Source organism: Erpetoichthys calabaricus, chromosome 1 (genome assembly GCF_900747795.2).
Source record: "Erpetoichthys calabaricus chromosome 1, fErpCal1.3, whole genome shotgun sequence".
Taxonomy (NCBI): Eukaryota; Metazoa; Chordata; class Cladistia; order Polypteriformes; family Polypteridae; genus Erpetoichthys; species Erpetoichthys calabaricus.
Genome location: NC_041394.2, coordinates 162,020,780 through 162,048,777, shown reverse-complemented (window position 1 = coordinate 162,048,777; position 27,998 = coordinate 162,020,780). Strand labels below are relative to the sequence as shown.

Sequence of the window (27,998 nt, the reverse complement as noted above, 5' to 3'; positions counted from 1 at the left end):
TGGTAAGGCTGTCCTCCTGGTATTGCAAGCAATCTTTGCTCCCATTTGGGAGACTGGCATCATCCCAACTGACTGGAAAACGGGACGTCCCTATCTGGAAAGGGAAGGGTGATCACCTGGATTGCAGCAACTACAGGGGGATAACACTGCTCTCGGTGCTGGGTAAGGTCCTTGCTAGGGTCGTCCTCAATAGGATCTGTGATCACTTGCTCACCTACCAGTGGCCGGAACAGTCTACCAGTGGCCGGAACAGTCTGGTTTTACGCCTAAGAAGTCTACCATCGACCGCATCCTGGCAGTGAGGGTTCTCATGGAGCGCAAACGCGAATATCGGCAGTTTCTTTGCAGCCTTTGTCGATTTTCGCAAAGAGTTCGACTCGGTTGATCGAGCTGCCCTGTGGGACATCCTGAGGATTCGCGGGATCCCCTCGAAGTTGCTGGATATCATGGCTGGCCTGTTCACTGGTACTGTGAGTGCTGTGCAGATTGGAGGCAGGACCTCTGCGTTTTTCCCAGTTGATTCTGGGGTTCGTCAGGGGTGTTTTCTTGCTCCTACTCTGTTCAATGCTTGTATGGACTGGGTGTTGGGCAAGGTCGTGGGGTCCAGTGGCTGTGAGGCATCTGTTGGATCGTGACTTTGTGGATGATGCTGTGATCTTCGCGGAGTGAATGGAGGCACTGATCGGGGTGCTCGAGAGACTGAGTGAGGAGTCTCAGTGTCTGGGCTTGCAAGTGTCCTGGATAAATAAATAGTGACATCTTGGGTACAGCCATCAGCAGTGTGTGTTTGCGGAGAGAGTGTTGACCTTGTTGAGAGGTTTACTTACCTTGGCAGTGACATTCATGTCTCTGGTGACTCTTCCTATGAAGTCAGTAGACAGATTGGGAGAGCATGGGGGGGGGTCATGAGGTCGCTGGAAAGGGGTGTGTGGCGCTCCCAATATCTATGCAAAAGGACGAAGAGTTTAGGACTTTAGAGTCCTGGTGCTTCCTGTCTTGCCATATGAATGTAAGACATGGACGCTATCCAGTGACCTAAGACGAAGACTGGACTACTTTGGTGCTGTGTCTCTCCAGAAAATCCTTGGGTACCGTTGGTTTAACTTTGTGTCAAATGAGTGGTTGCTCATGGAGTCCCGAATGAGGCACATTACCTGCATAGTGAGGGAGCGTCAGTTACGGCACTACAGCCATGTGGCGAATTTCCCTGAGGGTGATCCAGCTCGTAAGATCCTCATTGTTAGGGACCTGAGTGGCTAGACCAGACCAAGGGGTCGCCCATGTAACACCTGGCTGCAGCAGATAGAGGGTCATTTCCAGAGGGTTAGACTGGACCGTGTGTCTGCCTGGGGGGGGTTGCAAACCGAGATCCAGAGTTGTTTCATTGTGTAGTTGGTGCAGCAACACACTGAACCAGTGCATGCTCCCCAACTTGACTTGACTTGACTTGATGTTGTGAAGTACTAAAAACTGTACCAGCACTTTATTATTATTATTTTTTTATCTGCAGCATATTATGGGCTTCCACTAAGCTTAATTGCAAAAAGATACCCTTTACTTCCCCCTTTAAAGATCTAAGCTTAATTCAGCTTACATATTGTACTCACTGAGATTTTAATTCAACAAAAGATTGTCTGTGGTACGGCAATATTGACAGTAACCTTACAACTCTGTAGTTTGGGCAAAAATAACCTAAGAACTACTCAGACATGGACAATTTTCGTGTATTGCTGAATGCTCTTCTTTGATAGGATTGCACAAATAGAGTATCAACCCTGGATATATAATCTACAGTAGAACAATATATTGTTAAGATTGTCACACCAGTAAACAATACATTGTTCAGGGGAGTATAAAAAAAAAAAAAAAATCTTTGCTCACTTATCTCTCTGCTAATCTAAAGCACTTTGTTTCATGTTCAATAATAAGACCTCCATAGTCTTACAGTGGATATTCTGTGCATGAAAACATAGTTTTTGTCTTCTTTCTTAACTATTCCCATTTTTATATTGGGTTACTATTTTTGACTAGACTTCTCAACATATGACCATTGTAAAAGGTATGATCTAAAGCTTAAGGTAATGAGTTTATGTTTAAAGTTCAGTTCTTAGTGATGTACAAACTGATGTAAGATATTAAGGTGAATTTCAATTCCTGTTGTGCAGATGACCTGAATTTAAAGGTCATGTCACATTATACAACTTTCCCAGGAAATTTCCATTGTAGACTTCACTTACATAATATTAGTGAGTTGGGGATGTTACAGTGCACTCCAATGACCACCAATCACACATTGTGTTATACCCAACAACTCTGTCCAACTAATTCATGACTCGTCCCAACAAAATCAAACATTTTGTCTTAAAGGGAAATAAGTTGGGCGGCACGGTGGCGCAGTGGGTAGCGCTGCTGCCTCGCAGTTGGGAGATCTGGGGTCCTGGGTTCGATTCCTGGGTCCTCCCTGCGTGGAGTTTGCATGTTCTCCCAGTGTCTGCGTGGGTTTCCTCCCACAGTCCAAAGACATGCAGGTTAGGTGGATTGGCGATTCTAAATTGGCCCTAGTGTGTGCTTGGTGTGTTTGTGTGTGTCCTGTGGTGGGTTGGCACCCTGCCCAGGATTGTTTCCTGCCTTGTGCCCTGTGTTGGCTGGGATTGGCTCCAGCAGACCCCCGTGACCCTGTGTTCGGATTCAGCGGGTTGGAAAATGGATGGATGGATGGATGGAAAATAAGTTTAATTTTCAAGTTAAACCCTGTAGCCATTGCAACCATCATAACAGTTATTTTTTAAACGTTATTAAATATGCTCACTTTGGACTGGAGCTTCATTTGGCAAACTAATATATACCATGATTGTGAAGAAATAATTTTGACCTGCAAAATACCGAACATACCCTTTAAATCATGGCGGTGAGCTCTGTGTGCATTAGAGTCAACAACCAATGAGATCACATCTGGAAGTACAATGTTTATAGTATAGCAATGAGGAATAAGGAATATAGGTGTTTTGGACCTTGCAAACAGAAGAAAAGCTAGTCTGTCTGATGTTTCATGTTTAATGTCCCATGGCAGAATGAAAAAAAGAAAACAAAACAAAACAAAAAAATGTCTGAAATTGCCACCAAGCTTGCCATACCTGTAAACCCTTTGTACTATACCAGCTGTCAGAAAATGGGAAAGCATGCAATTCTTGGAAGTATTATTAAACTATGCCAGGAAGTTGTCACATATATGGTCAAGCAATCTGACATCTCCAGCAGTTTTCTTGTCATATAGGTGCCATGCAATAAATGCAGCTGTATGTATTGTAATTATCAAAGGGGGGTGAGGGATAAGGAAATGGATTTGCATTCAGACAATAGTGCTGGTATATGGCCCTTAAATGTACAGTTGGTTATATGGCCTAGCTCTCCCCTTCTGTAACCTCTGTCTACATTCGGGGTCTTCCTCTGCTCTCATGGGGATCCAGTTAATAACTTTCTCTTGCTACCCACCACCTTAGTTGATCATTGACAGGATTAAGACTCCCATGAACCAAGCTCCAAGGCTGATGGATTTTAGCATTGGAGAAACACCTCCTAAGTATTTTTGTCTCTCTAGTAAATGTTCTGTATCTAATCACTTATTTATATTCAGACAAAATCATTGGTAAAGGGGATTAAAGGGAATGTGATGAACAAAAAAGTATCTCTTTCTATGCAGATAACATAGTCCTCTAAATAGTATAAAATGTAGGGAAAATTTTACTGAATTTCAAGAACTTAGATATTAAAATTAATTTAAATACAAGTTTCCTTAAATCAGGGAACAGTCTTGCACATCACAGTAAACAAGATCACTTTTCATTGTTTATCTCAGGATTGTTCAGCTATCAAGAGTTACAATGAAAATTAAATTTACAGTTATATACAAATGTAATGCCTGCAATATAATGGCAAACATCAAACAAGCTGTTAATAGGTGATCACCTTTCTCTTAACTAGAAGAATTCAAATTATCAAAATGAATACCTTTCCAAAGCTTTTATATGACTTTCAGAGTATTCCTTACATAATTATATCTTTAAGAAAATCAATTATAGAGTGATCAATTGCAATTTTTTTGGTTTCCAAAGCACAAAGACCGCACTTAAAGTTCTTCAAAGATGTAAAGAAGAGGGTATCACAGCATTTTCTTACTTCCAGCTTTATTACTGTGTTGTAAATATTCACATTTTGTGACTAAAGGGGAATCGGAAGGTAAAAGAAATTCACCTACTTAATTAGCTTTGAAAAGGGAATCTTAAACAGAATCCTCATTATATGTTCCTTTGTGCTCCACTCATCAATAATTTACCACCAATTTACTAGAAATCTTTTTTTTTTTTTTTTGCAAACAATTTTTTCTTGATATCAAACAAACAGTAAAGTAACTTAAAAGAAGCCATTTTCATATTGAAATATTGAAGAAAAAACACCCCCAAAGGTGCCAACCCAAAACCCACCCCACTCCAATTTACTAGAAGTCTGATTTTATGTAATTCACTTAAAATACGTAACCAATGTAGGAAACACTTTGTACAAGTAAAGATATAACTTCATGTCTATGCTACAGAAGCGTTTTAGGGCTATGGTGAAAAAAAACAAAACACTATATGTCGAGAATAAAGTCGACATGTTGACTTTCTCGTAGTTTGTCTTTAAAGTAGAACACTAAACTTCATCTTAAAATGAATGTTTAATTTACTAGATTTTCTCAAACCCCGTCATAAGTTATGTAGCACATTAAATGCATTGTGTTAAGTGTTCCCTGAGTCATGTTAATCGCTATGTGCTTCTTAAACTGAATAAAAAAAAAAAAGGAGTATCATGAAGCGAATGTATTCTGTTCAGCGATCGCTGCCTGCTCATCCTCTCAGTGCAAGAGGAAGTCAGTTTAAGAAGCGCACAGTGATTAACAACTGGGTTTGGGAATACTTAATACAAAGCATTTAATGTGCTACATTAACTTATGATGGGGTTCTAGTAAATTAAACATTCATTTTAAGATGAATGTTAGTTTACGACATTCTACTGACAAAATAAACTACGGGAATAAAGTGGAAATGTCGACTTTAATCTCGGCATAAACATGTTGACATTATTCTCATCATAAGCGTCGAGATTAAAGTGGAAATGTCGAGAATAAAGTCAACATGTCGACTTTACTCTCAACATTTTTTTTTTTCTTCACCGTGGCCCTAATACGCTTCCGTACTATGCACTGCTACTTCAACATGATTTAAAAATGGCTTCAATACAACAGCTAAACATATCTTAACTTAAGAGTTTCAGTATTGTGTAAATGTGGGTATATGCGGTGATTATGTCTTCAATTTTACCTTCAAAAGTACATTCAAGTACTTTACCAGTTTGCACTGCTTTGGACAGACCTTCATGGCTTGAATGGAACTGATTAGGCCAAAAACAGAGATAGAAACTGTGACAGAGCTTTACTGTTCTAACCTGAACAAAGGGACTATGCCAGTCAGTAATCAAAACAAGTGTATTAACAAATCTTTCCCTCGTCAATGAATGGAACTATAAGATATTTAAGTCTCGGATTTTCAAGACAAGACGGTGCAAAGCTTGATCAGAAATTGGAAAGTGTTCATAAATGATGCTCTAAAATAACAGACTGGGTCCTGCCTCTATTTTGTTTCCTTTTCATGTTGTGGTAGTTGCCTGGGGGCTGTGCCCAGTCGCGTCACCTGGACGGACCAGGAGAGGGACTGTGCCACCCCAGGACCACGAGAGGGCAGCTGCCCTGCCTGGTTTGGGGGCCATGGGGTCTGAGCATGGACACTCAACCCTGTAAGGGCCCATGGCCACCACCAGGGGGCACCCAGTCGATTGTGGAGCCTCCAACGGTAACGGTTCCACCACACCTGGAGGTGTTGGCGGAAGGAATACGGAGGACACCCGGAGTGCTTCTGGGTGCTCATGAGGCACTTCTGCCACACCAGGAAGTGCTGCAGGAAGTCCATCGGAAAGCACCTGGAGTACATCCGGGTGGATATAAAAGGGACCGCCTCCCTCCAGTCGGGAGGAAGAGGACAGCTCGGCGGAGAGGAGTGGAGGTGGTGAAGGACCTTGTGAAAGACTCAAGAGGGTGATTGGTGCAGGGGCACAGTGTGCGGGACATTGTAAATAGTTGCTAATTAAAAGTGTGCTTTTGTAGACAGAGGTGTCTGTCTGTGTCCGGGGCTGGCTTCCACAATGTATAATGCACATAAGGAACTATTTTAATTTTCTGTAATTCTGTAATTTTTATTTTTTTTACTATGTTTTTTTCTTATTCTGGAATGATTGTAAGGATAATAAAAGCAAATAATAAATAGATTACCTGTTTTCCATGGTCCCGAAAAAATTCCCCTGCATTTTCAATCACTTCTTCATCTGTCAGACTATTATATGGCTGTTCTTTGCACAGCATTAGCATTTCCCATAGGGTTACACCAAATGCCCAAACATCACTTGCTGTTGTAAACTTGCCCTAAAATACATAGGAATATTAAATATAAGATTTGCTGGTTTAAAGACAGTAAAGAAAAATATGTATCTCTTTAAACAATATTGCTATACTGAACTCCAGAAGAACTTGAAGTATGTTAAAAGAAAGAATACACTTAGAATACCATCTTTGCCTCCTTGGTGTTCCCAGTATGTTAATGCACATGTACTAGCTTTGTGGTCATTCTTCCTATTTTGCCATAGATTTTACTTCCCTTAGAGAGACAGCAAGGTCTGAGAAATGTTTACCACTGCAGGTTCATCTATCTGAACACAGCACCTGCCAAATTAATTCTTGCTTCCAGATAGAAGAATCCTGCGCAAATCACTCTGAAGAACTGATTGTACTTTTTCTGTAATTCATGTAGAGCTGTTTGCATCTAAAATTAATGGAGCATTCATTCAGTGAGCTGATGCAAAACAGTAATTATATTGCTTGTCTGCTTAAATTCTTCATCACAAGAAATCTATGATGCAGTTAGTTAGTGAACAGTTGGCGTCACCATTATTCCTAGTGGTATGATGTAGGAGGATAGGAAAGGTGTGTGTTGGGCTCCATTTGGGTTTTTTATTTCTTACATATTGACAGTTTTTGCTGTTGCATGATTAAGATAAAAAAGATTTAATTATAATAAAAAGAGACATAGTATTAAGACAACATTTTAAGCTAGGCATAAATTAACAGTTAAAACTGAACAATGGCAAAAGTGCCTTTTCCTACCATCAGAATACATTCCCAGGCCATCCAACGAATTGGGAGCACAGCCCTTCCCTGGATACGGTAGTAGTCACCAGCATACAGGTTGCGACTCATGCCAAAATCTGCAATCTTGATAGTATCATTTTCTCCCACTAAACAATTTCTTGTAGCTAAGTCACGATGCACAAAATTGAGAGAAGCCAAATACTTCATGCCTGAAGCAATCTGTGATGCCATGGATATAAGTGCTTCATAGCTGTATTATGAAACAAAACAGAGTAGAATTTTGTTAACTTGTTAATTGCAGAGATCAAGTTCTATATACAATCATCAGTGGTCCAATGAAAGAAAATGGTCTCTAAAACATTTATTGAATTATTAAACATTTCACATTTAAGAAAACAATGACATACAGTTATGTATGGACTTAGAATGTACAGTACATGTTTCTCTTTTAATGGTTTTGTGAAGCAGCAATGAAGCTCAGATATCCAGTAAGCTTTAATGTATGATGCTCACCTGATGGTTATTTTGATGCATAAAATCCATTTCTTTGACCCCTGAAGTGGCTAACTCTTTCTCAGACAGACGTGCTTTAACGCAGAAGTGCAACATGCGATTTTAAACACTTAAAATAACTTTTTATACTGTTTAGTGCTTATTAATTTGCATATGTTTGTCATTAAAATGGGGCAAAGAAAAAGGCAATGGTTTCAAAAAGGGAAAAGGCAATATCGTGTGTTTGACTTTTGTAATTCTAACCAATATTAGTCAAGTCAATTTTATTTATAGAGCATATTTAAAAACAACAGAAGTTGACCAAAATGATGTGCAGCTTCCATAAATACACCAAATACATATAGTATGTACAGTAAATAAATATACCAAAAATAAATGCTCACATAGAAGTTTAAAAAGCTAAATAAATAAGAAAAAAATAGTTGCAATAACTTTTGAATTTCAATAATAATGAAACACTGCAGACTGAACATTCAGCTTCCATATCTAGCAGAAATGTGTCACGTCCTGTTAGCACTTGCACTTACCCTTTAAGTAAATTTAAATTAATGAAAGAATACTAGATATTATGTCTGATTTCCAAAAATGAAACCTAGCACCTGCCCTTTAGACCCTATTCCAGGTGGTTTGTTAAAAAACTCACCTGCAATAGTTGTCCAAGCAATATTGCACAGAATAAAGAAATCATATCTTCAAAGGAGCTATTGTCAAACATCTATTAAGGAAATCAGATTTAGATTCAAATATTCTTAGGAATTCTACACTAGCTTCAAATTTACTTCACCCAGTTTTAGGAAAAACTGTATTCATACAACTTCTTAAAAAAGTACAATTTTAATGAGAAATTTCAAACAGGCTTGTACTCCCGTCAGATTGTGTTATAAAACTGTGTTATAAATGATATTTCTTATTCATAGCTTTTGAAAAAGTACATTTTTTTAGTTTTGTTTATTTTAAATGCATAATTGGTATTGAATACATTTGCCATATTTGCCAGATCACTATTGCTCGGACTGTTTTGCGCTTTATGGCAAACTAATGTGTTATTCCAGCCTCATTCGGTTATTTCCTAAGATGGTTACAGAGCTGAGGGTTAATCTGGTGCACCAGAACTATTATGTAAGTACAGCAGATAAGATACAGTAAGATAAGTAGATAAGATACATTAAGTAAGATACAGTACTTTTTTGTATACAATATTTGTTGCTGTTTTTATTTCCCCCAGGGACGAATGTTATTTGTTCACTGGATCTCCTTACTCTTGAACATGCTACAGACAAATGCACATGAGTAAAACATTCCTGCGGTAGATTAATTCTTCCTTTCCCTAGTGACTTGACTTGTGCTTGATGGTCAGTGCAAAAAAAAAAATCTTAGGGGAAACTATTCTTTTGAATTCAAAATGGTAGTCTGTAGGAATATCATGAATTTTAGGGATAAATGTAATTTCACCTTATAGCAGATTCTGTAAAAGTGTTGGCTTCAGTCAGATATAAATGTAATGATTTGAACTGAAATGCACACTGAATGGTGGAAATACAGAGAACTTATTACATATAGCATTGATGTTTACAGGCTGTTTGTTTACATGTCTCATGGAATCAATTCAACGATTTAAGCACTGTGTAGATAAGAATAGGTAAAAAGTAGTAATATCGTGAACTATGTACAATGCCCACTTCCTCTATGTTATGTTCACAGGGGATCCCTTAAATGAGCTGAGCAAGCATCTACACTGATAAGGTATGCTATCGCTCCTGGTTTGTTTTGTACATAGGGCTTGAAGTTGGTTGTTACACTTTACCAGCAGTTCTGTTTCAGAGTATAGAAGCACATTGCAATCTGACTTACAAGGGGACACCTTAGTTCTCCATAACACTGCATGAATTTTACCACTAAGCCACTTACCCCAACCCTCTGTTCTTTGAAGTCTAAGTATATAAGAGCACTTGAGAATCTAACCTTGCTTGAATTTGTATGTATTTTATACTGCATCATGGGGAGTAAGAAGAAGATGACAGAATAGGGAGAACTACATGTACCCAAGGATGCCACTATGTCTTTGAATTTTTCTGTAACTTCGTCCATTTCACATCTCATTTTCCATGCAGCTTGCCTCCTTATTTCTTTTTCCTGTGCAGGGCAGCCATCCTTTTTCACTCGCCACCAGCTCAGTTTCTCTGTGTGATTACAGCCTCAGTTGGTACAAATGTTCCGAGACATTCATTTTCATAAACTGTAAGATCCATTTCTCTCTGGCTTCAAAGTTGAAGAGAAAAAAGGATGTGCTGCCAAAGAATACCTCACGCACTACAGCTTTATTACTGTCAAATACTGAGAAATAAAAAAATTGTCAGCTAATTTTCTTTTTTCTTTAATGTCACCAAATTTCAATTAGACCAGTTATTTAGTCTTGTGTGTGACCCTTCAAGGATATGCCTCTCCAGGTTATCACTATCAAACCGGCCATTCTGGATGATGTTGCAGGCTGCATAACATTCACCACAACGTCTCCAGACTCTTGTACATCTGTCACATGTGCCCAGTGTGAACCTGCTCTCATTTGTGAGGAGAATGGGGTGCCAATGGCGGAGCTAACAATTGTAGTATTCTCTGGAGAATGCCAATTGAGCTGCACAGTGATGGGCTGTGAGCACAAGGTCCCAGCTGGAAGTCATTTTGTAGGGTTCTAGCAGTGCTCCTCCTGTTACTCCTCACACAAAGGAGCAGATACTGGTCCTGCTACTGGGTTGATGTCCTTCTACGGCCCTGTCCAGCTCTCCTTGTGTAACGGCCAATCTCCTTGTATCTCCTCCATGCTCTTAAGACTGTGCTAGGAGACACAGCAAACCTTCATGTGACATGTATGGATGTGCCATCCTGAATTGGCTACAGGTATCGCCATAGGCTACCAGTAGTGACAATGACCCTAGACAAATGCAAAACTAGAGAAGAATCAGTCAGGAATGATAAGGAGTGAGCAATTGTCTGTGGTAATCACCTGCAAAACCATTCCCCTTTTGGAGGTTGTCTTTCCTCTTCAATGCACCTGCTGTCACTTTCATTTGCACAAAAGCAGGTGAAGTTGATTCACAATCGCTTATGCTTCCTAACTGGACAGATTGATATCCCTGACGCTTAACTAACTTGGTGTTAGTGATGATTAGGTGTTCCCTCAGATTTTTTTGCGCTGTAGATCTTGGTTATGAAAACGTATACTGGAATACTTTATATGAAAATATGAATAATACAGCTAGGCATTTTAACAACTGCTTTCTAAGATTCCTATGTGCTTTAGAGGCCCATTCAGTCCATGAAAGGCCCACTATGCACAGGAACACTCATACTCAAACTGGGCTGAACTTCACCTGTTACCTAGCATGTACATCTTTCGGACTTGGGGAAGAAAAGTCATGCTGATAAGGGGAGAAAGTGCAAACTCAAAATGGACAACAACTCGGCTTGAGGTTTGAGCATGCTGAATCTATAAAGGAAGCAGTGATAGCCATTGGACTAGCTTGCCATCCTTACATGCGTTTTATGTATTCCTAAGTTCATAAAAGATTTTTACATTTTATTTGAAGAAAATAGTATTCCATATCAAATCTAACTTATATAATGAAGAAAATAACATTGCATACAATTTTAAGTCAAACTTAAACCAGAATTCAACCATCACCTGAGAGAAAGAGTGGAGAGCCAACAGCAAGAGCAAATCTTTAAAAACAACAAAGAAGGGAGAATGTCGTTTTCCCTGATATGAATGTTTATTCTAAAATGTTATTAATTAGATCTTGCTATATTTAAAAAAAAGGGTTTGAACATATCCTCTTAACACTAGAATTACCAGTTTTACTTGTGTACATTTGTCAATTTGTGTCAATGTTCAGGTCTTTATAGCTTGTATTTTTGCCATCCAGTAATAAAACAGAAAGTTATATAGTGCCATGCCACCTTCTGCTTTAGGTCTTTGTAGAGTCACCTTTTGAATGTGTGGATGTCTCAAATTCCAAATAAATGAGGTTATAATTGAGTATAACTTATTAAATAACAATTTGTTAATGTACATAGGGGTGCTCTGAAATAGAAAAAGAAGCTTGGGAAGGATGTTCATCTTGACAGTATTGATTGAATTATTGCTTGTAATACCCAGCATGTATGTGTTGCAAAAATGCCATCTCAGGAAACATTTACAGGTGGGAGGAGGAGGTGACTGTCTGGCATCCTTCACCAAAAACAACATTTGCCATCAAATATAACTTGCAGCACCTGTCACATGTAAGAGCAGTTAGGCAGCTGTCTATTTAGTTGAGGGCAGGTCGTACCTTTTGTTTGCAATCTATGGTATCATAAATATGCCTTGCAAGTCCTGCCATCTCAGGAAGTTCAGCTGCTAAGACTGGAAACTGACACACTTAACAGTTCCTCAGCAAACACAATACATCATTGCTGAAAAATCAATATTCGGTCAGTGGTAGTTTTTGTATCACCATTGTGTCTTTACCAACACTGAGATACTAAAGCATTAACAAAAACAAAAGAATGTTTAAGCATAAGGTCAACTTACTGTACATAATCATTATTTTAGTTTATCAAAAAAGCATTTAGCATAGTATTTTCTTTAGTATTTATAGGTATATCTTGTGTTTATTATGAAGTGGCATGCAGTCATAAAAAAATGGAAGATAATGACACAAATATTCATCACTGTGCTGTTTGACCTGGTCTGCTGTCCGGGAACTTCTGTATGTTTAGCAGATAGATGTAAGCAATGGAAGTACTTCGTAATTAGCTCTGTTTTTTCAGGCATTTATAGGGCCTTGGAAGAAATACTGTTTTTTGCATTTTAGCTCCCTATCACTGGAAAAATCATGATAATTCAATATGTATTGTGAGTTTTGGGGTTACTAATATAGGCTGGCCCGGATATTGGATTCAATATTTATTTTTGGTTTAATTATGAGCTATAAAAGATGTGCCTTAATTTTGGTAATGGGTCAGACAATTCATTTGTAATTTTTTTTGCTTTGGTGTACAGACCACTGCAAATTAATACCTTTAGTGCTAAAATGCAGTATCAAATCTCATCTTCCTGGGTTGGTAACAGTGTCCAATTTGTCATCAATGTGGGATACTCTGACTCCTAGATGACAACTTTTATCGGTTTATAGGGTAATTTTTGTCACAAGTACAAGTGCAGTGAAATTCTTATTTCCATGTGCTAATTAACAAGCAATATCTGGACTTACATACTGTATTCAGGAATTGTAATATTCTGCATTGTGGAATTGTCAATGATGAGCATTTTATTATCAGCACTAACAGAGTCTCTTTCCTGGATCCAAAATGGTGATCTGTGTAATGAGAGGTAAATATTTCACTGTTACATAACCATTCTTTGTCTGAATTTGTTATGCTAAATTTGGCAGCCTTCTGACTACAGTAGGACTTTCAGAGACTGAAATAGTCAAATTAACTATATTATGTCAATCTTCAGTCTGCCCAAAAGGCACCCAAATTTCTAACATTGCATATTCTAACCCATGAGTTCTAAGTTAATTAACAACTTTGACAAAATAAAGCTATTTTTATATCACTATACTAATTATGTAGCTGCTGGTGAGTTAAGCAGGATCAAGCATGAGCCAAACATGTAGCAAAATAAATCTCTCAGTCCAAAGAAGTTTGTTTTAAAAAGGTTTAGTGACATTTCAAAGCAAACAGTTCACACAAGAACAGAGAAAGGTTGTTACACACGTAGAATAAAAGGATAAAAAAGAAAAGAAAAATGTTTGTTTTTGTTAAACTTCAATTGTATATACAATTAAGGTTGAGTTATTTCTCTATGCTTTACTTCACATTCAGTACGTTCTAAACACACAGCTCTGCACATACCACTGAGCACGTTAAGGCACGGTTTGAAACCGTGTGCCCTCCATGCCTTATACATGGAAGGGAAGGTCACTAACTAAGACTCATCTGCAATCAGATGGACAAAAAATAGGATATTACATTTCAATTCAGCTTGTGGGGGTTATAAGAACCTCCCATATACTATGCACTAATTTATAGACAAACATTTAACTAATTAAGAAAATAATTCTATCAGCTTAACATGACCTAAATAACTGGCAAATGGCTCTTTAAAATTATGAAGGAAATTTGTAACAACACTTCAATCATTTCTCTTCTTAATCTTATTTTGCTTAAACCAAAAAGGCTCATCTTTTTTTAATCTTTCATCATAGTTCATACCCTGTAGTCCAGGAATCAGCCCAGTCGCTCTGCTCTGGACTTCTTCTAGCACTGATGTCCTATATGAAGCCTGGAGACCAAAACTGTATGTAGTACTCCAGACAAGGCCTTACCAGTTCATTATAAAGCTTGAGCATAACATCCTTGGACTTATACTCCACACATCGTGCTATAAAACCTAACATTCTGATAGCCTTCTAAATGGCTTCTGTACATTATCTGGCAGTTGATAATGTCTAGTCCACTATGACTCCTAAATCCTTCTCATAAGGAGTACTATTGATTTTCAAACCTCCCATTGTGTAGTCTAAAAATACACATGATTGTATGTGATTCAAAATGTAAGCCACCACCTCAAATCAAATTTTTACTTCTTTCTAAATTTATTATGTGTGCCAAAGCTAGCAAACAACGTATCCCACACAGACACAATGTTACAATGGCAGATGCACTCTTAAATCACGTGATTTTTTTCTCTTAAATGATGACTCATATACAGTCAAGTTCCATGTGGCACCTTCTCTGAAATCATGGTTGCATGTCAGCATTAAGAAAAAACTATTGTTACATTTTCATACAGACCTTTTCATACATGCCAGGTCTGCCACAAGCGTGCTGCCATCATTGTACTCTTCACCCACGGCTTTCTCCTTCCACTCTGTACTATCTTGCCTTTTTTCCAAGTGGAAACATTTGGAAGCTGTGCATTAATTGCTGCAAGTTGTGTGAAAAACATTGAAATGCCATGCCTGGTGATTTCACATACAGTAATCCCTCGCTGTATCGCGCTTCGCCTTTCGCGGTTTCACTCCATCGCGGATTTTATATGTAAGCATATTTAAATATATATCGCGGATTTTTCGCTGCTTCGCGGGTTTCTGAGGACAATGGGTCTTTTAATTTCTGGTACATGCTTCCTCAGTTGGTTTGCCCAGTTGATTTCATACAAGGGACGCTATTGGCAGATGGCTGAGAAGCTACCCAACTTACTTTTCTTTCTCTCTCTCTCTCTTGCGCTGACTATCTGTGATCCTGACGTAGGGGGTGTGAGCAGGGGGGCTGTTCGCACACCTAGACGATACGGACGCTCGTCTAAAAATGCTGAAAGATTATCTTCACGTTGCTACCTTCTGTGTGCAGCTTTTAAGTATGCTGCATGGTGCTTCGCATACTTAAAAGCTCAAAGGGCACGTATTGATTTTTCTCTCTCTCTCTGCTCCTGACGGAGGGGGTGTGAGCTGCCGCCTTCAACAGCTTTGTGCCGCGGTGCTTTGCATACTTACAAGCCAAACAGCCCTATTGATTTGTTTCTTCCTTTGAAGAGGAAGATATGTTTGCATTCTTTTAATTGTGAGACTGAACTGTCATCTGTCTTGTCATGGAGCACAGTTTAAACTTTTGAAAGAGACAAATGTTTGTTTGCAGTGTTTGAATAACGTTCCTGTCTCTCTACAACCTCCTGTGTTTCTGTGCAAATCTGTGACCCAAGCATGACAATATAAAAATAACCATATAAACATATGGTTTCTACTTCGCGGATTTTCTTATTTCGCGGGTGGCTCTGGAACGCAACCCCCGCGATGGAGGAGGGATTACTGTATGGTTTTACCTAAATTAAATCAAACTGTGGAACTTGTGGGTTAGGCTTATTGTGGCAGGGGCTACGTTTTACCTATGACATTCTGCTTTGTTATATTTTAAATAGCCTACACAGCATAATTCATACTGAGTGGAAGCGTGGTGTGTGTTGGTCAAGAGTACGCACAAGTGTTGCACTATACTATGTACACAACAATAAATCTGGACCGATCACAATATATTGCATTTTTTTTTTATTTTTTAATCAAAGCCTTAAATTTGTGAAAGAGCCAACTCCATCAGCATGCGGATACAAAATTTTCAATGCAAATCAACACTGCGCATTACACACTTATTGTGGAGTGTTTTTTTGCATTCATAATAAAATATGTTGGGGAAATGAAAAAGGCAGATTATGTAATAAAACAAAACCATGATGAAACCAACTGAAGTACTACAAAAATTTCTGAATTACACAGCTCATGCTGAGTTGGCCTTGTTAATAAGACCTGAGAACAAGGTTTTCGAGTGAATAAAAGTAGTAAGTAAATTTCACTGTTTGTTCTCAGTAAAAATTAAGCCAAAAATAATTCTGTGATCAATAACAAAAATATAACTGGTGCTCCGACTGTTTTTGGATTTGTCTATGATCTTTCTTCATCCCATGTAGTGGAAAACAGTGATTGTAAGTGTGACATTTTTTCCGTAATAATTGCTTAGTTGTCTAAAGTACAGAGACCGCAATTTACATTCAATAATGTAAACTATAACAGTAGCATGACAGGACTGTTTGAAGTGAAATGGATATGCTAGCGGAAACCATACCCATGGTGGGTGAATGCTCGTTGCGGAGGAGACAAGTAGTGAGGTTAACTGCGTAGTCAGTCTTCTTCTAAAATGGCCAAATCTCACCAAAATGTTTTGCTTTTTTTTCTTCCTAAAACATGGACATGCTGTTTTGAAATATATGTGTGCAATCCAAAGACATGGACCAACACTTGGTAATACTTTTGGCTTGAAAAATTGATGTACTCTGAAAGTTTTAAAAGACTACTGATATCAAAGAATCTGAAATGTTTAAATACACATTCTGTGCCCTTAAAAATCAGACTATCATAGTGACAAAGAGGGTCAAACACAAATATACAGTAGTAACACATTAGAAAATATAAAAAGCACCTATGACAGTCTAAGTCATTAAGTTGAACTTTGGTAGGGCTAACTCTGAGCAGATGTGACAATGTCTAAGTAGGATACACTGGAATAAGCTTTTAAGTGTGGAGACAGTCGAGGAGCAGTGGAACAGGTTTAAAAATGTTTTATATGTAATGCAGGACAGATACATACCTAAATTTGGAATTAATAGGAAACTCAAAAAAACTCCACGGAAAAAACTGCTTTATAAAAGGCATATAAGACTAATGACTGCAAAGGGGATTGTAGAGCGTATGAGAACATGAGGGCAACCATTAAGAAGGATATCAGGGAGGCTAAAAGACAGTTGGAGGGGAATATAGCAGAGAAGGCAAAAGAAGACCCTAAGAGATTCTTTCAGTATTTTAGTAGTAAAAGAACAGTCAAGGAGGAGGTCAAGTGCATCAGAAATAGTAAAGGGAAATTAAAAGATACAGAAAGTGAAATAGCAGATGCCTTAAACTTACATTTTTCTGAGGTGTTCACAAGTGAGCAAGTGGATAACCTCCCAGAGGTAAACACAACTACTAAGGAGATACTGAGGGATTTAGAACTTGTAGAGGGAGAAGTTCTGCACAGATGAAATAAGCCGAAATCAAACAAATCACCAGGACCAGATAATATTTATCTTCGTGTTCTTAAGGAGGCTAGTGAGTCCATATATAAACCCTTCACACACATTTTTAGAAAATCACTAATCTGATAAGCTTAACATGCATCACAGGAAAATTAATGGAAGGAATTATTAAGGATAAGATTGAGCAACACCTGGCAAGGACAGGAGTTATTTTGAACAGTCAGCATGGGTTTAGAAGAGGGAGGTCGTGTTTTACTAACATGCTGGAATTCTATGAGGAGGCAACAAAAGGATATGATCAAAGTGAAGCATATGATATTTTATCTGGACTTACAGAAAGCATTTGATAAGGTGCCACATGAGAGGTTGGGCATCAAATTAAAAGAAGTGGGAGTTCAGGGTGATGTTTTTAGGTGGGTGCAGAATTGGCTCAGACACAGGAAGCAGAGGGTGATGGTGCGAGGAACCTCATCAGAACTGGCCGATGTTAAGAGTGGTGTTCCACAGGGGTCATTGCTAGGGCCGCTGCTATTTTTAATATATCATATATTATATATATATTAATATATGATTTAAATAGGAATATAAGTAACAAACTGGTTAAGTTTGCAGAGGATACCAAGATAGGTAGATTAGCAGATAATTTGGAATCTGTTATATCATTACAGAAGGACTTGGGTAGCATACAGGCTTGGGTAGATTTGTGGCAGATGAAATTTAATGTCAGTAAATGTAAAGTATTACACATAGGAGGTAAAAATGTTAGGTTTGAATACACAATGGGCGGTTGGAAAATCTACTTTCAGAACTTGACTTGATGTTTTTTTGGAAGAAATTAAGTGGATAGGACTGGCAAGCTTTGTTGGGCTGAATGGCCTGTTCTCGTCTAGAGTGTTCTAATGTTCTAAAGTGTTTACCAACATTTTCAGTTAATTACTATCTCCTTTCAACCAATTTGTACATTTATCACCAAATCAAATTACATACGTGTGCTGTTTTGAAAAAAGTAAGTAAAAAGTAACTTTGTGCATGTAGGTCATGTATGACATTATTATATTTGACTTACTGATGTTGCATCAGCTTAGTAATATACCAGTAAACCCCCGATTCTCTAAAGAATCGCAAATCCAAGAATGGCAATTACTTTCTGTTCCCACAAATCTTTGTAGGGATGTAAGATCATGGAGGGTGGGAGCGTCCTGGGAAAGTTTTCATTTAATGAAAGAAATATATTTGTAGTAAAGCTGTTTCTTTTTGGAGCCATGACTCGTTTGGTTCTGGTGTTTCAGAAGCGCGTTGTAGGCGCCTTCGTTCATTGTTTTTATCCATGCAGTCTCATTTTTGTTTTTCTATGGGTTTGTTAGCTAGAAGTCGTTTGCTGTTAGGAATCATAATTGAACCCCTGACCGCAGGCACTGTCAGTAGTCACCACTACCTCAAGTTTAAATACATAGATAGACACCGCATTCACTGTGTTTCCCAGTAGACACGATACGTCAGCCTTATTGCGAGTAGCAAAAGTGCCATTTAAACTAATACAGGTAGACGTAGAAACCGGGTTTTCTGATGAAAAAATAGTAACGTTTAAAACAGTATCGTTTACATACAACAGATTTTGGCGAATCGTTTAAATGCAATTATTAATATCCATTTATACACTAATAATGGCAATTATTAAATAATAATAATTATAATTATTAACCATTCCTCCCATATAAGTAACATTTCGGGGACTGCTTTCTTCCATCTTCGAAACATTTCCAGACTTTGTCCTGTTCTTACGCAACACAGCACTGAAGTATTGTTTAATGCCCGAGTCATGTCACGTATAGATTAACGTAATGGTATTCTATCTGGCATCCCACAACAACTTATACATCGCTTAGAACTTCTTCAAAATTCTGCTGCCAGGATAATATCCTGCTGTTGTAAATCCACTGAACATATTACACCTATTCTCTCTCAACTTCACTGGTTCCCTGTTAACTACAGAATACAATACTAAATACCGCTCTTAACATTTAAAGCGCTCCACAACCTCACTGATCTCCTCCAGACTTAAACTCCTCTCGCTCACTCAGATCTTGTAATTTGAGAGTATTCAGTCTGGCAATATAGTGCAGCCTTAGTTTGTGGAAGACAGACACAACTAAAGACATGAGCATAAAATGATGGTTGTCAATTTCAAACTGTTTCCTCAATGTGCTCCCTGAGAAAAAACATCATCAAGTTTGAGAAATGTTAACTGCTAACAACAATCTACATAGTGACTGAATAAGTTTATCCAAAACGTTGTTTGGAGGCTCACTTGAGCACATAAATGCATAGCTTTGCTAGTTTAGCTAAAGTAAAGATTATAAAACGGGATTTTCTAATGGCCAAATATAACCAAAACAATTGTTCAGCCTTACCTATGAAATGTAATCCCCCGGGATCTGGTTTGGAGCATACAGCGGTTTGTACAATCCCAAGCAGCACATTATTCATTACTTCACTCCACAGCAGTGCCACTCACAATATGGCGGCGACGTTGACGTACGATTCTGCTAGTCATGAGGCGTCTAGTTATTCTATGTCTATGTTTAAATATGTCACCATGGCAACTTGTTGGCATGCACACTTTACGTCAAGTTTAGTTTACAGGTTGTGTTGTTTGGGTGCCACTTACTGACTTTGGGAAGCCGTTGGGTTTGACTCTTGGGCGCTGTGCGAGTGCACGTGCGCTTTTGGCACGGGCTGCGTCTGGCATCCGTGCATATATACAACCCTCGTAAACATTACTAAACCAAGGTTTTATATGCAGTGGTGTGCGCGTTCGGGCGGCGGTTGTATTGTGACCTGAAGTTTAGTTTACAGGTTGTGTTGTGTTGTTTGGGCGCTACCTACCGAGTCTGGGAAGCTGCTGGGTTTAACTCTGGGGCGCTGAGTCGCAGTGCGCGTGCGCTTCGATGCATCTGGCATCCTGCGTCCGTGCATATATACAACCTTCGTTTAGTAATATAGATACCACAAACAAAATATTGTTCTGTAATGTAAAACATTTGAACAGGGCTGCAAGCACACAATGTAACATTACTTTGCTTCCCAGGTTTAAGCATAGAAAAGCAGACATCGGATTAAATGCTTGGTAAGAGAGACATATGGCTAATATGTTTGTCTAGCTGAAGTAAAGATCATGTAACCTTCTGGTTTTGGTTTTAAGTAGAAGCATCAATTAAATTTGATGGAATTTCAAATGGCAGATAATCTTGTCAGCTGTGCATTAAAGTTTAAAATGAAACAATAATTATTACAACAACATGTGATGCAAACAATTTGTCTGCCGGAACAAAAGATTAAGGTATACTCAAGACACAAATTCATACAGATTTGCTTTTTGTATATTGTTTTCATTTTTCTATTGGTTTAGTATATCTGGGAGAATTCAATGTAATCAGATTCACTTTCAGTTATTAACAACCAATAGCAAATAAACTGGATCCAATATAAAACTAAAGGACATTTAGTGTTTGCCAATCTGAGGTAACTGGATTTTCTTGAGGGAGAAAGAGAAATCATCATTACAAAAAAATAACGTACTGGTCTATGGAAGATGTCACTGCAGCTTTAAGAGAAATGTAGAGCTTGTATATTGTCTGATGGCCATACTACCTTCTTTTTTATAGTCCTAATACATTTTATGTTGATTTGTAATAGGACATACTGTATATAGTATATGTGAATGAATATAATGTGTACCCAAGTGTATCCTGAGAACTTTGAAAGCATTTGCCTGAGATGTGCTATGGGGCTAAGTTTACACAGATGCTTCAGTACGGGACAGAGACAACAAGCACTCCTATTTACAAGATGTTATATTACAGCCTTCATAGCTGACTCTTTATGGTATCACCAAGCAGGGTATTTAGGGTGAGCCCAAACAGATTATTTGAGTCACCCTTCTCACCAGGGGCTTCACAGTAATTCCACCACAAAGACAGGCTGCAAAAGTGGTTCCAATATTGCTTTTTAAAACAAACTTCAATTAGGCTTACACATAACGGTCACAAGACTAAGGACTAGCTGAGAAATACTGGTCTGCATCACCACACCAAAGTCACAATCTTCAGAGCAGTTGTAAGATATTGGGTAATGGTATTTTTCAGGGGCAAATATATTCAAAGATGTATAGGTTTTATTTTACATAGATCTTGTATCAGTGATTGTAGATGTGCTTATTGTGTGTTGAGATGGACTGGCATTTCATTCAGTATTGTTTCTTTCTTTGTACAAAATGCTGCTTGTTCTCCTCATGACCATGCAAAGTCTTCAATTACAGCCTCTCAATCCTGAAAGGAAGCAGTGCTACTTTTCCTAAACCTGGTACCAAATTTCTACAGAGGAGAAAAGTTAAAGGTCACATTTAAGCAAACTATCATCTTGTTGTATTCAAAAACTTTGCTTCCACCTATGCTGTTTCTTTTATGGGGATTGTCCAGAAAATTTTTTTTGTTGTTGTTTTTTTTTTATTCTAGTAATGTATTACCAGATTGTTTAAATATACAGTACATTTATGAAAGCTAAATACATTTTCTATATAATCTCTGAATTTTTAAACAATTTTGCAAGTAAGGAACAACAGCATGTTTTTAATAATCTCATCGTCTCTCCTAGGTCTTTCTCCGAGATTTTTAAATATTTGGTGCCAAAGATAGCATCATTGGAAAAATGGTTTAGATAGATAGATAGATAGATTAATAAAGTATCTATCTATCTATCTATCTATCTATCTAAACCATTTTTCCAATGATGCTATCTTTGGCACCAAATATTTAAAAATCTCGGAGAAAGACCTAGAGTGTAGAGTACATACAGTAGGTAATAACAGTGCATCCATGGTTTCAGATTGCCTCCTCTCCGGTCTTATATCATTGTGATGAAAGAACACTACCAGGCAGAATGTTTCAAATTAACAGCAGAATATGTTGCATAATATTGCATTTACTAATACTTTTTGCCGAATTATTCAAAGTGTCCTAAAACTTTCTTAAAAGTGTTTGTCTGGTAATGTCTTGCTTGAATTAAAGCAGAGAATACAAGCAAAAAATTCCAATTGAAATTCCTCTTAGGTACAGATTAAATATTAATATTAATCCTGGAACTGTTGCATTATATTAGAGATGCAAAGTTTCTACAGTAAGAAGACTGAAAGTATATGGTTAAAATTCAACATCCTATGATTTCTATGTGTAGGTGTTTTCATTATAACAAACCAGTTCCTTTTTTTCACAATTTTAGTGCAACATTTCTCTTTGAATGTTCTTAGCTGGAGCTGGGGAATATAGAACTATTTCCGAATGAGTCTGCGTTTACTGAGTTTAGTATTTGCTCACATCAGATTCTATATTATGAAGCAAACAAAGATCCCTTTACCAGTGTACTCTGTTGAGGCTCAGATTCTAAGTATTAGTATTAAACTACAGGGACTCCCTTAAAAAAAAAAAAAAAATTCTTGAGAATACCAGTATAAAAAAAAAAAAAAAAAAAAAAAAAAAAAATTCAGCATACTACTACAATATCACTTGTTAGGAAATGTGTAAACAGAACAGATTGTGGCCATAGGTGCTTGACAAAATGATAAGAATACAGCTTTAGCTCAAAAATTCAAATAATCAAGTTGTTATAATAACAAATAAACTGTCCTACCTTATAGTTGTTATGTTGCTGGTGCTGCAGGCTTTGTCCTCAAGTTTCCTTTGGTTAAGAAATTGGTTGAGGTCACCCCTTTCCATGTATTCTGTTATCATACACAGAGGGGTGTCCTGCACACACACCTCCAAGTAGCCCAATTATATTGGGATCCTTTAATCGTGATAGAATCTTCACCTCTTTCAGAAAGTCATTTCTGTGTACAGAGATGTAAAGATTACTGTAGATCAAAAAAAATGATTGAAGTATTGACAAAATGCAGAAATCTAAGGAACAGTAAAGATTTGTTAAGAGCAAGCAAGCAACTGGGACCATTACATGTTCCTGTACTTCTGCCATATGGGAAAAAAGTTCAATTGTATGGATGGCTGTAACAGGTGATTTAAACACAGAACATTGTTAAAATCAATGACAAATTGTTTATTGAATGAATGAAATTACATGTTACCATAGAAGCAGATGTGCACAGTATATGCAGCAAATATGCTTGTAGTAACACAATATTGCAAGAATTTATTTATGTTATTAACACAGTTTAAGTAGCGACTTCAACAGTATTTGAAATAAATCACTGAAAGAAGAATTCCCTGAAAGCAATACACTTTCAAGTTTTCAAAAATAGATTAAAAACAAATTTTAAACATTATCAGTTTATAAGTTCAAGTTCAAATTTATTGTCACGTGTATTATACAGTAAATACAGCTATTAGTAATTTCCATGCTCACAATTAAAATGTGGGTGATGTAGTGGTTAGTGCTACTGTGCCAGAGTTCAAGAATTCTGGTTTTTGAATCCTAGCTGGATCACTAATTGTGTGTAATTTGCCTATTCTTCTCATGGTTGGATGTGTTTCTACAGGTTACATATACAAACACACACACACACACACACACACACACTTAACTTCAAGGAAACACAGCTTAGGCTGTCAAATTCAGATTCACCCAGGCTGACCTTGGGTGTTGATGTGTGCCCTAGTTGCTGCCTTTCTCTAAAAACTGTTGGGTCAAGCACCCTATCACTTGCAAACCTGTTATTAATAGAATCAATTAATAAAAAAAAATTAAGCAAAACGACACCTTTTATTGGCTAATTAAAAAGATTACAATATGCAAGCTTACAAGGCATCTCAGGTCCCTTCTTGCCTGAAGAAGGGGCCTGAGTTACCTCAAAAGCTTGCATATTGTAATCTTTTTAGTTAACCAATAAAAGGTGTCATTTTGCTTGACTTTTCATTACATTCATAATGGCTAACATGGTACAACACCCTAGTACTAGAATCAATTAATAAACTTTGAATTAAGGCTCCTTAACTTTTTGACCCTCAGTTGCTGCAAGGGGATTTGAAGAAAGGTTGGATAGATTTTTTAAGTTTTAAAATAAGATGTATTTAAAATCTCCCTTCAGTTTGTTTTATCATTTTCCAAAATAATGTTGCTTGTTGAGGAACAGCCTTGCATAGTTGCATGAAATGAATGTTAGAAACCATCTCTGTATGGTAGCTAATCCATCACAGTAAATGCTTACACACAATCCATTCATTCTGAATATGCAAAGTCCATGAAGACCCAGTTGAGGCTAGGAATCAAACCTGAATCAATGGCATAGCAGGGCTAGAATGCTAGCTTTGTGCCACTACACCACCCTCTTTTAGTAATGACTATATTTAGTACATACGTTTAATGTATAAATTTAATGTTCGGATGATTCCTATGGTTTGAAATAAATGTAAACATATTAGTGAACTAGTGCAACAATTTCTAAAAAAAAAAAAAAAACACTTTTTTGAGAGGCAGGCATATGCTTCCATAGGCTATTGTACCAAATTAATTAGAAAGTTGTAGCTAATTGATATTTGAATAAACCAATGATATTGTGCTGGCAGCTTAGTTATCTATATATTATCTCCCTTCTGTAATGACAATGTGAGTAGTGAAGAATGACATTTTATCATGAAAAATGATGAGCGACAATGAGTAAAAAGTGACCTATGATATGTGATGAAAGAGAAATAAATATTGACAAATGGTGAGTGAAAAACTAATAAATGACAAGTGATTATTGAAGTGTAATAAGTGACAAGTGACTGATGAGAAGCAATGCTTGACACAGTAACATTAATGATTTATAATGGAGAAGTGAAAACTGACAATATCCTAAAATGGTGATATAAATTGTGCTTATATTGACTGAATATGAAATAAAAATGTCTGTAGCATAGATAGATAGATACTTTATTAATCCCAAGGGGAAATTCACATACTCCAGCAGCACCTTACTGATACAAAAAAAAAAAAAATATCAAAGCATTGATATTCTATTAAGTTAAACAATCTCTTTTATTTGAATGTGATTAATAAAGTTTATTAAATTACACTAAAATATAAAAGAAAAAACACAATTAAGCATAAATAACAGTAAAGGCTGTGCCACAATGGATGGACTACATGTATAGTTTTCATTAATGTAAGAAATGAGGAAACAGGTTATTGTAAATGTTTGACTTTTGAAATACCTGGCATTTTTAGTGGCGTCAGAACGAAGAATCTTTACTGCCACCAGGAGCGGTCTCCCTTTACGGATGTTAAAAGGAAACTCTAGGCTCATTAAGTCTTGTGGATTGGCAATTTCACAGAGATGAACCTGAAAGCAGGAAAACAGTTTAGGTGTTATCTGTAAAACCTTAACTTATCCCTTTACTGTATAGTTACTGACAAAATATAAACAAACCTCTCCAAACTGCCCCTCTCCTAGCTTCTCCTTGAAAATTAGTCGCTGGCGTGGAAACTCTCCGACAGCAATATCTTTTCCTGCAAGTGCATCAACAGTGATTGCAGGCACAGCGTAGGTGTTGTTTCCCGTGACACCTTGAAGATTGATGATATCTGCCTCTGCATAATGGGGAACACTGTTCTGGACAGCAGTTGACATGGAAGACATTCCACTGGGACAACTGTAAGGAGGTGGCAGTTCATGAAGAGGAGGGGACTTCACCAAATCTGGTTGCATGTAACCTACTCCAAATGCTGCAAAATAAGACACACAGTAGACCTGAATAAATGAACAATGAAATGCAATAAAAATAATTCCAATCATGCTGAATAAAATTACTTATTTTGATGTGGAGGAGGGCTTAGGTGGATAAATGACATTCTATTAGTTAGACCTTGACTGTGTCTTTTCCCAAGAACTGTGGTCATACAGATTATTTTTTTCTTGATCTGCACAAACAACTTACACAACCTCTGTTTTCCTGAGCCCAGACTCTCCTGGGGCAAATCCAGAATAGGAAGAATCCACCCCTGATCATGTAGGCGGTTTGCAGAGCCTATAAGGTAAGTCTGACTATATTTAACTTGTATTTGTCAACCTTCTGCACAATGCCTTATTTTCTCTCCACTAGAGATATAATTTTCAGATTGCTTTGGGTAAGTGTCTGCTAAATGGCTAGTAGATACAGTATCTCTGTTTGGAATGAGTTCTACTACAGCCTCTAGAAGAGCTTCCCCTGCATTTCAGGAAGGGGCAGGAACATAGAATCTAGCTTAACCATGCTGAAGACCTCAGTTGGTGCAGCCAGCTATAAAAAGCAGTGAACTACTGTAAATGTTGTCAGTGCTTGTCATGGTGGCTATGCCAGTGTGCCAAAATTAAGATTCTATTTGACAGTTAACCTCACTTAGACTGAGGAGGATCAATGCAGATTCTATCATGATCATGGAACCGTTAAGCAATGCTTTATTCTTACTCACATATGTGAGAAAGGATAAAGCAGGAGTTTATCAATTCTGTGTACATTTGCTTTTTTGACTTATTGCTTTTCTGGACGGTAGGTGGTGTTTTAGAGCCAATCACAAAGGGGTCCAAAGTACTAAATATTAAGAGGTTCAGTATACACAATTGGAAGCCAACTCCACATGGAACGACAAAGTACAGCAAAGTAGAAAAACATCACATACCTAATATCTGACAATATTATCCCCAGTGTTGTTACTGCTCATTTTCCTTCTAATATATTTTTTCCCTTTTGCCAGTGGAAATACTTCCACTCCTTGTGACGGTACAGGTCAGATCCTGGCTCTATCTTCGCTTTTGGGAGCCTCTTGAACCCAGCACCGTCAATAATGTAACTGTATGAGCGTGGGAGCAAGCGGATGGTATAAGTGGTGAACAGTGCTTTTATTTTAAAAAAAAAAAAAAGTGTTCAGTAAGTGCAATGCTTGGAAAATAAATTCAATAAATAAATAAACCACAAAAAGGTGCATCTGTGGAGGTTAAAATCAGAAAAAAAAAAATCCATTAAAAACAAGGTTAAAATCAACTGGCAGGTAAACGGTCTTGACTAAAAAAAAAAAAAAAAAAAAAAAAAAAAAAAAACCTAATGCTTTCTTCCTCACTAGCAGCTCCTCTGCTTATCCCATACTGGTCTTGCAGGATAGGAGTCGCCCTACTGACACATGCAGCTGACCTTACGCAGGTCTGGGTTTCCCTGCTGTTCCATGGCTACAGCCAGGCTCCCTCTCCTGACCTAGGCTTGGTACCCCAATGGCCATGGCGCTCACGTTGGAGCTCTAATCCCAAGCTTCCTCGACCCCCGCTTCCTTCCCGGTCTTCTACGCCGAGTTGCTCCTCTTCGTGAGCATCGCTCTGGCTCCCCGAGTTGCTTAGCCAGAGCGATCACTCCTTCAGCACCCCATGCGTCAGCCTCTCACGCCGCTTAAGGTGCTCTCCTTCCCAGCTGCCTGCCTTCTGTCCCTCGAGCCTGCTCCCTTCTGCTTGCTCACACTGGCTCCTTCCGCCTCTTGCCCTCTCTCTTTCTTTCTCACTTTAACCTCAGTCTGTCTTTCTTTCTTGATCCTTGATTCAAGATCCCCCTTCTCATGCTTCCCTTTTAAAATATGGACTGGCACAGCTGGGTAATCAGCAGCTTCCAGCATCAATTATGGACACAGACAATC

General features: G+C 37.8%; 1 protein-coding gene across 1 annotated transcript in view; it reads right to left on the bottom strand.

Annotated features, from left to right (window-relative positions):
• Positions 1-27,998, bottom strand: part of ddr1 (discoidin domain receptor tyrosine kinase 1) — a 360,873-nt gene that overhangs the window by 5,256 nt on the left and 327,619 nt on the right. The window contains 6 exon segments of the mRNA XM_051920316.1: positions 6,362-6,511; positions 7,250-7,484; positions 23,037-23,164; positions 23,166-23,235; positions 25,556-25,683; positions 25,771-26,066. Coding sequence (XP_051776276.1) covers positions 6,362-6,511; positions 7,250-7,484; positions 23,037-23,164; positions 23,166-23,235; positions 25,556-25,683; positions 25,771-26,066 — 1,007 coding nt within the window.